Source organism: Pteropus medius, unplaced genomic scaffold (genome assembly GCF_902729225.1).
Source record: "Pteropus medius unplaced genomic scaffold, Ma_sr-lr_union100, whole genome shotgun sequence".
Classification (NCBI taxonomy): Eukaryota; Metazoa; Chordata; class Mammalia; order Chiroptera; family Pteropodidae; genus Pteropus; species Pteropus medius.
Window position 1 is genome coordinate 3843881 of NW_024351648.1, and position 12436 is coordinate 3856316.

A 12436-nucleotide genomic window follows, 5' to 3' on the forward strand; every position below is an offset into this window, starting at 1 on the left:
GCTGAGGTTCAGGGACACTGGCTCTGAAGTCACACCGACTGGAATGAAGTCCCTGCTCTTATTCCCTCACCACTCACCCTAGAACTCTGGCCTCAGCTTCCTCAACTGTAACCGGGGATAATAATATTACCCACCTTACAGGATGGTGGTGAAGACCGAATGCATGGAAAATAGCATGGTGGCCAGCACCCTATAAGACCTCAGCAAATAGCAGATACTGTTTTTTACTTTAAATTGAGAAAGAAAGGCTGTCATGCAGAAAGGGAGCAGACTGTGGAAGAAAAGCATCATTTGAAATCCAGGTTGCCAGGTACCAGCATCCAAAATTCTAGAGCAGAGTCTCAGATCATCTGCTTATTAACAAAGCCCTCTGGGGTGAGCTGTGTCAACTCAGACTTATCGCCTCTGAATTGGAAACACAGGAGGTGGGGGTGGGGGGGTGTGAACTAGATGATCTCCAAGGTCCCCTCCAGCTCTGACAGTCCCTCATCTAAAAGGTAGAACCAGTGTATAATCAGAGTCGGCCAAATTTATCAGGTGGCAATTTTACGTGTGGCATTGTGGTGTTTTCCATGTCTGTTATTTTGTTTACTCACTGGGCAGATCCTGGGAACTGAGCATCATCATCACTACTACCACCACATGAGCATCAGCATCAGCATCAGCATCACCACCTACCATCAGCATCAGCATCAGCATCAGCATCAGCATCAGCATCAGCATCAGCATCAGCATCACCACCACCATGAGCATCAGCATCAGCATCACCACCACCACCACCATCACCACCACCATGAGCATCAGCATCAGCATCTTTTCACATGAAGAAACACAGTACAAAGATGCGCTCTCGTGCCTCTAGTCCTAAGTTGCCCAATCAGAAAGAAGACATGATATCCTGTTGTTTTCACCTTCCCTGCACCCATCCTCCTTTCCTGTCTTCTGTTGGGGGATACCTGGCCCCCAATCTGTGTGATTTAGCCAAGGCCGGCCTCTCCTCAGGACCCAAATTAGAGTCAAAAGACCGATCTGACCAATCAGAGTCTCCCCAGCCTTCGGTATGCAACCCACACTGACCCAATCAGAATGCCCACATCCTCAGATGCCCAGATTTGGTGGAGAGACAGTCTTTTCCTCCTGGGGAATGCTGAGGAGGAAGTCGAAATGTTGTGGGCAAAGCCTGGCAAAAAAATGGAGACAATACAGAGAAAAACAGATGTGAGTGGTAGAAAGAAAGAGAAATGGAAACGGATCATCTGTTTGAACCCCTGAATCTTGCCGAGCCTACAGTAAGTTTTACCCTTGGATTGTTAAATTGTATGATCCAAATAACTACCTTCTGTTTACGGCCACTTGGTTTAATTTTTTATTTAATGGGGGTGGGGGAGCTGATCGCTTACAGGCAGAAGCCTCTTCATCAATCTGAATGTGAACGGACCCCATTTTAGGCCCCTACTCTGTGCCCCGGGCCCTTCCTACAATTCAGTCTGACAAATTAATTTTCTTAAGATCATAATAAACAAAGCTCCAAAGGGCTAAAATCTTCCTTCTCTTTTTTTATATGTTATATCAAAAAAAAATCTTGACTCTTTCTGAGGGAGATGGCTTCTCACCATGTGGAGTGGAGAAGGTTCAAGAAAACGCAATCCTTCCAGTGAAGTGTGAGTCAAATTTGGCGGGGGAGAAAAAAGCAGAAAACCCACCTCTCAGCTGGAGGTAGCCTTGAGCCAGGTTGACGTGCGCCTCTGCCAGTTTCCAGTGGGGGTCGCCATAGCAAATCCGTGTCAGGGCCACGCAGCGCACCAGCTCCCGGATCGCCTGCTGGTACTGTGAGACAGAGAAGCCGTTTAGACAGCTGAAAGCACAGGGCCACAAGGCACAATATCTGTAGTTATATCCAGTTGATATATGTTTATTGAGGGCCTACTATGTGCTGGACTTGGTTCTAAGCACCTGGGATATGTCAGAGAACAAAACAGACAACAAACAATCCGTTTGGGGCAGTATGGCTTAATTCTGTAGCAGAGAAAGGCTGCCAGCTTTGGCCTACCTAGCACAAAGCCTGGCACATAGTAGGTGCTTCATAAATACCTGTTGCATAACGAATAAGCGCATATTCAAAGTTGGATTCATGCCCTCTCTCCGCAATCCCGCTCTTCCTCCGGTATTCATTGCAATGACGAAGGCCACTAGCAAGCCTCCAGTCACCATGCCAGCTGAGACCTAAGTTGGGAATTCTATGCGACTCTTCTGGCTGGCTGTTGCCTCTCCATCCCCTGTGCCCCCTCAGTCACCAGGCGCTGCTGATTCACATTTCCAAATTCCTGTCAAAAGATCTCAGTGTCTCTACCGTCTCTGCTGTAGTCTGGGCTCTCGTAATTCCCACTGGGATTATTGCAGATAGCCTCTGAAATGACCCTCCTCCACCGGTCGCGCTCCCTTCTCCAGCCACCTGACTGACCGTTCTAGAAACTGAAACCTGCTCACGGCACTCCTCTGCCTACAGTCCTATGGTATAGTTTCTTACACCTTGCAGAGAAAATCTAAATTCTTTCCCTGAACATCGAAAACCCACTGGGCCCAGCTCCTGTCCGTGAATCAATCTCATGTCCTGCCTTGTGTCTCTAGAGCCTGCCTGCATCTCGTAGAAACAAGCTAAGTGTCCATTACTGGATGAATAAAGAAAAGGTGGTGTATATATGTGTATATATATGCGTATATATACACATATATATGTGTGTATATATGTGTGTATACATACACACATATATATACACATATGTGTGTATATATGTGTATATATGCATACATACATACATACACATACATACATACACATACATACATGTATACATACAGACACACACACACATATAGACACATACACACACAATGGAATATTATTCAGCCATGAAAAGGAAGAAAATCCAGCCATTTACAACAGCATGGATGGAATCTGAAGGCATTAAGCCAAGGGAAGTAAGTCAGACAGAGAAGGACAAATATCGTGTGAGCTTACTTATGTGTGCAATCTAAAATAAGAAAGAAAAAAACAACAAACTCATAGATACGGAGAACAGATTGGTGGTTGCCAGAGTTGGCGCGGTGGGGGTGGGGGGTGGGCAGAATGGGTGAAGGGGTCAAAAGGTACAAAGTTCCAGTCATAAAATAAATGAGACCTGGGATGTAAAAGACAGCACAGTGTGGTGACTATAGCTAATAACACTGTATCGTGTATTTGAAACTGGCTAAGAGAGTAGATCTTAAAAAGTTCTCATCACGAGAAAAAAATTGTAACTAGTTGTGGTAATGATGTTCACTAGACTCACGGCGGTGATCATTTTGTATGGAAGCACGATGCTGTACACACCTGAAACTCATCTCGATCACTGCCCAGTCCTCTTCCCCCGGCCCCCACGTTCACCTGAGCTTGTGTCCATCACAGACCTTATCACACTGACTACCACTATCTGTCCCCCTATCTATCTTCTCAACCGAACCATAGGTCCCTCCGAGGCAGAGCCTGTGGCCTTCCGACTGTGCCCGCAGCACCCGCACGGCACTTGGCACTTATTACACGTACAGTAGATATTTGAGAAATGAATGAATGAATGAACAGGGCCCAACAAATAGAAGGTGGTAGAGAAATGCATATTGAATGAACGAGCAAATGAGTAAAACTTTTAAGAAGTATATATAGAACAAGATAAAGGACCTAGGAAATGTAAGCTCTGGAGAGCAGAAGCTTCATCTGCTTTATGTTGTATTGCACTACCGACACCTGGCCCATAGGGGGCGCTGATTACTTACTGACTGATGGGTGAAGCCTACAGCCAGTCATTCCAGTATACACACAGGTCAGGGTAGACTTGTTTGTTCATTCGTGCATCCACTCAGCAAACGGACGCTGACTGGCAACTGCTGCGCTGGAACCCTGAGCTGTACTACACCCAATCGAGCTGTGACAAAGGCACACCCCTGTTTATATTCTTCTGCCAAGCTTCAGATTGTAGGGATGTAACCTAAGCTATTATACTTCTCAATTCCCAGAGCACAGTATAGAAAAGAAAGGCCCCTTACTTCATGCCTGCTGGAATAGGACTTTGCTTTCTCTTCACACAGGTGGAGTTTCTCTCGAGGAGGCTGAAAGAGCAATGTCTGAGTCAGCTGTTTCGAGATCTTCTTTTGAGGCGTTATGCTGACAGCACCAACAATTTCATCTAGGTGGTTGGATATCTGGGTTTCCTGGGATTCTTGCATATTTTTACATACATTATCCTCTGAATTTTAGATAGAAAAATAAGTGTTAAATGATGATTTCCGTAGTTACTTTTAGAAATACACATTTTTCCTTAATTCTGGCAAGCTTGACTCTTCATGTAACTTATGCTTTTTTTTTTTTTTAAACCAAGGCCTCCAATCAAACATTCTGCTTCAGTCAGAGCCAGTTACTCTGTAGGCTACATATATTTGCTGACAACTCACCCATAGGAAGTCACTTCCTTTCCTTTCTATCTACTGATATTTTGCCCATTTCTCAGGCCCGCACTGGGTCCTGACCCTACTGTGAAGAATTTCTTGAATATTTCAGCTCACATCAATCTAAGTGCCTGAAGCACCCATGGTCCAAAACAGGCATGAGGTTCTATGCATGAAGAACTATCCAGAACTTTTCTTTTAAATGTTTTTAGTTTCAGTCTCCCAGCTAGAGTATGAGCTTCTTGAGAAATCTTTTTTTTTAAATTTTATATCCCCCTATATGGATTAACAGAGACTCTTCAAGAAATATTTATTGCATACCTATTATGAGTTAGGCCTTGTAGAGGTATAGATGTGCCACTAGGTATTCTATTTACTAGAGGAATTAATGTTTCAAGAATCTTTAAGATGTTATATTTTGGAATATATTTGGGCTAGATCCTAAAAACATGTTGCTATTTCAAATATGCTTTAATATGTCATTCTCATTTATCAATATTTTCCTAAAATATTAGTTTATATTTGAATGAAAATATCATTTTTGAAATACTGCAGAAGTGCCGAATTTCATTTTTGATAATTTATCATTAATTACCTATTGATTCTGCTTTGTGTACCAATATTATGTTTTGCTTGGTCATTAGCAGATTGTCCCTGGATCTCCTTACCTACAAATATACACAAACTTTGAATCCAAAGACGATTCTAATTTTCTCTTATGTTTTTTAATAGGTGGGTTGTCTATTACACTAGGTATAACATACGAACAAAATATATCCTTTTTACTTAATAATTACAATAACATTAAGTGTCCCTCTAAATCCATATTAAAGCAACAACAAAAATCCAGCTTCTTAGAGTATAAAGTAATCTATAATTAATCTTATGACCTTGTTCCCTTTATCATTCAAAACTCCACTGCTAATCTGAGAATAATGTTCTTCTAATCCCACTCCTAAGAGAAAAACACCCTCCAAAAACCCTTCTTTTTGTGACTCTTAGACTGTGCCCACGTTTTAGCTGCTTTAAAGGAGACATTTATGCCTTTAAAACTAGCAAAAAAATCAGGAAAGTTTCAACTCTCACGACTAACTCTGCGTCATAAAATCCTTTGTTAATTTACCCTGTATGCTTGAGAGGTTCTCCGTTTCTTTTTCGAACGAATTACACAGCTGTCTCGACAGCCTGATTTGACAGACCGGTTCCCGCTGTATCAGTTTGGTGATTCTTTGAACAGATTGATAAGCATCAAAAAGTCAAAAGTGGGATAGCTCCAGACTAAAGCAGAGTAGCCTTCTCCCGTACCCCACAAAACTCCAGGCGGAAGAATGAATGATTAGAGCATGCACCAATAGGGAGTGGAGCAGAGTATTTTGTCGAAGTTTGAAACCCAATCCTTTGGAGCCAGAGGTGGGAATTTTAAAGTGGGGCCATCTTTTCCTTGGAATTTTCTTAAAGTGGTATCGCTGCCTATTGATGTTAAAATTTTTCAAAGAATACTGAATCACTAGTTTAGAGTATTCCCTCCACCCTTGTTTTGAGTGAGGCAAACTGTGAAAATTGACACGTGACAGATTTAGAGAATTTTTAAGTTAGCCATAGGATACTATACTAACCACAGAATCACTTGGCTTACTTTTGTGTCAATTTCATGGTTAGGTGTGGGGGGTGGGTAGAAGTTATTTTTAAGATGATTCGTTTTTCTTGATCAAATATTGAATGTTAAATTAATGCATTAAAATATTTCCTTTTTTAAAGAAATGAAAATAAGAAGTTTAACACTGATTATAAGAAACCGTTTTATTGTAAATCGAGTGTGTGTCTTCAATATTAGGAGCGGGTCTTACTATTTGGATTGATCTTTAATATCCCAAAGAATTTTGTTTCTACACAAACTGTAGGTTTCCTCATTTTAAGTCTAGCAAAAAATTCCTAAGTACTACAAATTCTTAGGTATTTCGAAACCTGTATAAAGGGTCTTAGAAATGCATGACATATACCATGCCGTATACTTCAGCAATTTCTGAAGATCACGCTTGATAAATGAATAATTGGTACTTTATTGTAACTCATGCCTTGTTTTGGAATAGGTTTTATTTTTACTTACTATAACTCTGCTTTCTAGGTTATTCATCTCTAATAATAATTAAACCAATGTAAAACTAATCATAAAGTCAAGGTTGCTTGACAACGAACCACTGATAAATTGATCGATATCAAGCTTTTTGGAGAACAATAAATAACAGCAGTTTCATGAGAGGAAAACAAATTTTTTAAATCTCATTTCAGAGGGAAAGTTGCCATATTAACAAAGTATTTAGAAAATGTTTGTTTTTTAACGTTCCCTAACAATGCTTGAATTTTTTTTTTTCTCCCAGTGTAAAGCTCTCTTTCCTTGAAGCCTTTCTCCTGACAGGAATTTTTGTCTTGAAGAAATATTTATTCACAGCCTACTTGGTCATGCTAGTAAGTAGGGAGGAGGCAAGAGAATTAAAATGTTAATACACTATCAGAGACTGCAATATGCTGATCGGCCCTAAAGCCAGGCCCGGACACATTCAGAACAAAGATTTCTGCTGCGATTGCTAACCCATTCCCCACACCCGTGAAGGGGGAACAGGGACCAAGTGTCATTCCCTATGGCTAAAACCATGGGGACTCTACAGATTAAAGGCTGGAAAGGGCCAGCCAGGGGCTTTTGGCACTACTCTACCCTTTCCTCGCTGTATGTCCATATCAAAGGAAATGAGAACTAAAGAATGACATATAAACCGAATTCCCTGAACACTCAGGGTCCCTCTCAGTGCCTTTACTCAGTCTCACCCTGTCCCTCTCACTTTTTGCCGCTGAGAGGAGACCACACTCTGTGAAGTGCTATAAAACTTTCTTTTTGACTGTAACTTCGGCGTGTGTGTTGAATTCTTGCTACACTCTCCGCCAAATGACCCTCTTCCCTCTCTCTCTCTGTGCAGGGCTTTGTTGCCCCTCCACTCGGGGCAATTTGCCCTGTCCTGCATCACTTAGGAACTGCCATAACATTTACCTTACAAAGTTATTACTCTCCTTTTTTCGCGATCTTATCTAACAAGAGGTATTTCAAGGGCAGAGATAGGTTACTGCCTCATCTGTGGAATGGGCCTATCAGCGAGGACGCAGGCCTCCCACCCCGTTCTTAGGCTCACTAACCTTGGCCACGTCCCATAAACCCACTCAGCCTCCGTTTTTCATCGATCAGGCGAGCATAATAGCAGTACCTGCGTCAAAGGATTGCTGTGGGGTTGTTAGGTAGGTGATCTATGCACAGCTCTTAGAACGCTGCCTGGTACAAAATAAGCGCTCGGGAGTTATTGTCGTAATCCCTAAACGGATGCATTGAATGACAGCGTGAATGCCTAAGAACTGTATGGATGAAAGAACAGATTAGTTACTGACGGTTTCTGAGGTTGGAGCCGGCTAAATTACCCCTTCCAAACGCAAAAACAGCCACTTCGCTGTAAGCCCCCAGACGGAGCCGGAAGCGCGGGTCGCAGGGTGGGCGGGGCCAGCCTTAGAAAGCGGTGCTCTCAGCCAATGGCCACATAGCCTGGCGAACGAGCCTCTCGTTTGACCTATCGTGAAACCGCGAGAACAGGGTGGAATTATCGCGAGGTTCCGTCCTCCTCTCCCTGGCTCCCTCTTTCCCAGCTCTCTGTTGAGAGCGCCCCGCCCCGCCCCGCCCCGCGCCCCGCTCCGCCCCGCGCCCGGCGCCCCGCCCCGCCCGGCGTCCCTCGGCTTGCCGTCCAGCGCAGCCCTGCGCCCCGGAGCGCTGGCTCCGCCGGCGCTGAGGTGAGTGCCACCGTCCAGGTCCCCGGTGGCTCTGAGGGATGGCGAGCTCCCCTCCACCCCCCTGTCGCGGCCGCCGACGCCCAGTCCCAGTCCGGCCAAAGCGTCCGGGCCGCGGTGGGGGGAGCCCGGTGCGAGCGGGCCCTGCCTGGCCTCGGGTCACCGCGGCCGCTGGGCCCTCCTCGCCCTGAGAATCCGGATGCTGGGTCTGTGAAGTCCCTGTCACTGGGCTCGCTGCTTCCAAACCGTAACGACCTTAGGGTTGGGCTGCCTCGGGCAAAAACGGCGTGTGTTTTGCCTAAGACTAATGCCAGGGCTTCTGGGAACTGAGAAAATAACCTTTTCCAAATGCTTTTAATGTACGGTTTTTAATTTTGTAATGACCAATATTAGGAAATCCGAGTGGCTGTTCAGAATTAAGTACTGGAGTCAGGCTAAGGGACTCTTTCCCTTTAAGATACTCGTGCCTAAAATGCGTGAACTATTGTTAAGATGGAAGGCTTTGTTTTTTAAAATATTAAAGTGGATTGGCGTTTACCCGTTAGAAAACTCGTGTGGAGGTGCAGTTGTATACAGTTAATATTAAGTATGTCATTGACTTTTAAATGTAAGTAAGAGGTAGTGAAGCGAATTTGCGTAAAAACCATATCCTAGTCAAAGATGTGTATTGCCAATGAATGCGTATTGGATAACTATTAGCATTTTTTATTACTGGCAGCTTTCTGATTTCATTTGTGTAGGTTTTACCCCTTAAACTTTGTAGCGAGGTGCACTGTAACAGATGTAATGACGTTTTTAAGGCAGCTAATCCCAGACAGAAGGAAAGCCATCAGTACATTCTCTTATTGGATCCTATATCAGTGAGTATGGGTTTTATATATAATTTTGCTTTGTAGTCTTACATTTATATGCCTCGTCTACCACTGTAAATGATCATAAGGAACAAAACAGGCCCGGTCAAAGTGTGTGAACTGCCGCATCGTAGGGCAGTGCATAGGCTTTGCAGTTGGTTCACCTGGGTTGGCATTCTGGCAAGTTACCCTACGAGAAACTCGGTTTCCTCATCTGTAAAATGGGCTAAATAATATGTCCTGCAATGCAGAGTTGTAAGCATTAAGGATCTTTATGACACGTAGCAAGCACTCAGTATGCAGTATCTACAGGCCGACCTTAGATCAGAGAGTGAAAAAAAATCTACCTTGCATTACAGCAGGTCCTGGAATAACATTGTTTCATGCAATGTCGTTTTGTTATAATGTTGTTACGACTACAGAACTTCACTAAGTTTATATCAGTTAGCCTATGGGAAAATTGGTTTCTACATTATTTTGCTTTGAGTTGCAGAAGCTGTTATCCAAGGTGTTAAGTGAGGACTTACTGCATTACTCACATGTCCTAGTTTCGTCCATTCATCAGCTGTTGGAAGGCCTGCTTTGTGCTAGAGGCAGGTATAGAAGATCGATGAAAACCCAAGATTACCTTCAGAAGCTTCCAGTCTCTTGGCTAGATTGACAATAAGCAGATACACCAATAAATATATAGATTACAGATTGTGAGGAGTCCTACAAAGAAAAAAATCGGCTTTCTCTGAAATAATAACTGGGGAATGTTTTAGTTTGAAATAGGGTGGTAATATTTACATTAAAACCCGAAGGATGATGGGATGATGCTTTCTTGGCTAAGAGGAGAGCAGCAAGGCTGTGGGAGTTTGGCACTTTCAAGGACTGGGAAAGCCCAGGAGCTTGGTGAGAAGCCAGATAAGGCTGGGGAAGCGTGTGGGACCAGATCGTGAATAGCACCTCATCAGAGGTTGATTTTCTAAATAAACTTTTGAAGAGCTTATTTGGTAGGATGTATACATCAGAAAGCAAATTTACTTGAGAGAGAGAGGGAGACATAAGTGAATTGATATTTTAAAAGGCTCATTGCTAAGTTATTGATGTATTAGAAAGTGGCTAGACTAGACACAGGGAGACCAGTAATATAGATGGCCACGCAGGAGATGACAATAGCTTTGGTTTAGACTGATGGAGAACCGTGGATGGATTTGTGATCTATTTCAGAAACCACCGATCTTGTGAAAAATTGGAGGTGGCAGGTGAATGATGCCAGGGAATCATTCTTGACTTCCAACTTTTCTAGCTTGAGTAGCTGAGTGGATGGAGGTGTGTGCCATTTCTGAAATGGTAAAGACTAGGGAGGATTTGGGGGGAGAAGCTCTCTTTTGAATGTATTACGTTTGAGGCTCTACTTGCTTTGCAGCTGAGAGAATTAAGATATAGAAAAATTTGAATTTCTCAAAGTTGAATAATATCTCATAAAGATAGAGGAGTAGGTGGAATAAATATGGGAAAATGTTGGATGCTTGTGTTACACTGGCCTATTATTGAATACTCCATATTCTATGCCCTTTTATATACAATGGGATGTACTTATTAGCTAGGAATTAGAGTTTGGAAATAAGAGCAATTACCAAAAAGTTACAAAACTCTGCTTACTGAAAGCTATGTTACTACATTGTACACCAACTTGGTGCTAATTCTCAGTGAAGAGTTTTTCTTAAGCAAAAAGATTTCTTTGAAAGGTAGTTTCTATTAGAGAGTTTAGAAAAGGATGCCCAGGAAAAGAGAGAGAGTAGACTCTTTGAGCCAATCTCAACTTCTTTTTAGTTTTAACATTCCCTTACTATCCTGTAGAATCTGTGAGTCTGTGTATGTAAAGACCCAAGGCTTTGAAATACACCGGACACCACTGCTCGCCCTGCCCCCTTCCCCCAAATCCTTGCTTTTATTATCCCTTGTGAGCTATTTGACCTTGGACAAATTATCGAAGCTCTGAATTTGTTTCTTCTAGTGTTAAGTGATTGTGAAGTTTGTTCTGGCCCTGTGCCTAGTTGATAAGATGGCAAATGTTATTTCTCTTCTTGTCCTTGTCAATTTTAGCGCTAGAAAGAAATTTAATCTGTTTTGAGTTTTGGCCTTTACCAATAAATTGCTGTCTCCATTTTATATATTAGACAACTGAGGCCTAGGGAGATTGAATGCAGTTATTTCCTAGTGCAGTATTTCGCCTTTCATTGAAATAATAAAACTGTTTCCCAGACCTGTTTCTTTGCTACTTCTGATAATCTGCAAAGTTAAAAAGAGAGGAAGAAAAGAAAAAAGATTAAAGAAAGAAAAAAGTAGTATCTAGGACAATATTTAGATAGTAAGAAGTGAAGAAAATGAAGCTGTAAATGATCTAGATATGTTTTATATACATATTTAAATATTTTTGAAATACCTTAAATACAAAAGGAGATAGTTCAAGAAGGAAATGGGTTTGCTATGTCAGATTTTTAAATTCTTTTCTCTGGCTGCATGTTATAAAACTGGTCTCTGTTCTCTTAAGCAGGGATTCTGACCTCAAGTTCAGGCACTATTTTTCAATTAGTACTGTTTCTACTAAGTAGTAAATACTGCCTAAATAGTGAGAGTATTTTTATTAAATAGTTATTCATTTTTATCTCCTTCTAAATATGCATGACAAATTTAGTTGTTACGAAAGAAAAATATAGAGAATGAATGTATAACTCTCTCTTTAGTGTCTGCAAATAGCTCTCTATGCTAACTGGTTTATTTGGCTTGTAAGCAGTATTATGATTCAGTTTCTTTTTCCTCTTTAGAAATGGACCAATTTTGACAAGATGTAGTGCTGCAGTGTGCCTGATGGGATATGTTCAGTCATGGCATCCGAACTTTGTAAGACGATCTCTGTGGCAAGGCTGGAAAAGCACAAGAATCTGTTTTTGAATTATAGGAATCTGCACCATTTCCCATTGGAGTTACTGAAAGATGAGGGACTACAGTACTTGGAGAGACTCTATATGAAAAGAAACTCCCTTACAACCTTGGTACAGTATTATATTGCATTTTTTAAAAAAATCATTTATAACGGGGTCCTGACCAAGACATAGTTTACATATCTTAAGATATTCAGACCAAGATGTATGTTCTCTCTTGTTATATCAACAGGTAATATAAATACAAATATGGGGGTCTCTCATTAGCTGAGAATTCATTATCCAAGTCCCCACAATTATGTTATTACAGGAGGTGCTGTGTAGGAAAGCAAAATATTCACGAACATACCACTT

At 42.0% G+C, this 12436-nt stretch overlaps 2 protein-coding genes across 9 annotated transcripts in view; one reads left to right on the top strand and one right to left on the bottom strand.

Annotated features, from left to right (window-relative positions):
- Window positions 1-7931, bottom strand: part of TTC23 (tetratricopeptide repeat domain 23) — a 60064-nt gene extending 52133 nt beyond the window's left edge. For 4 of the 7 annotated variants that reach the window (XM_039844078.1, XM_039844076.1, XM_039844075.1 and 1 more), the window contains exons 1-3: window positions 5603-5819; window positions 4081-4280; window positions 1704-1827 (exon numbers count right to left, since the gene is read on the bottom strand). In XM_039844078.1, coding sequence (XP_039700012.1) covers window positions 1704-1827; window positions 4081-4260 — 304 coding nt within the window. In that variant the 5' untranslated portion in view covers window positions 4261-4280; window positions 5603-5819. Of the gene's footprint in view, window positions 1-1703; window positions 1828-4080; window positions 4284-5502; window positions 5821-7733 lie in introns of those variants that run through there. The other 3 variants (XM_039844074.1, XM_039844072.1, XM_039844073.1) reach the window with 3 other exon arrangements.
- Window positions 7932-8207: 276 nt separating this feature from the next.
- Window positions 8208-12436, top strand: part of LRRC28 (leucine rich repeat containing 28) — a 75576-nt gene continuing 71347 nt past the window's right edge. The window contains exons 1-3 of one of the 2 annotated variants that reach the window (XM_039844080.1): window positions 8246-8304; window positions 9042-9161; window positions 11966-12193. In XM_039844080.1, coding sequence (XP_039700014.1) covers window positions 12026-12193 — 168 coding nt within the window. In that variant the 5' untranslated portion in view covers window positions 8246-8304; window positions 9042-9161; window positions 11966-12025. Of the gene's footprint in view, window positions 8305-9041; window positions 9162-11965; window positions 12194-12436 lie in introns of both variants that reach the window. The other variant, XM_039844079.1, reaches the window with a different exon arrangement.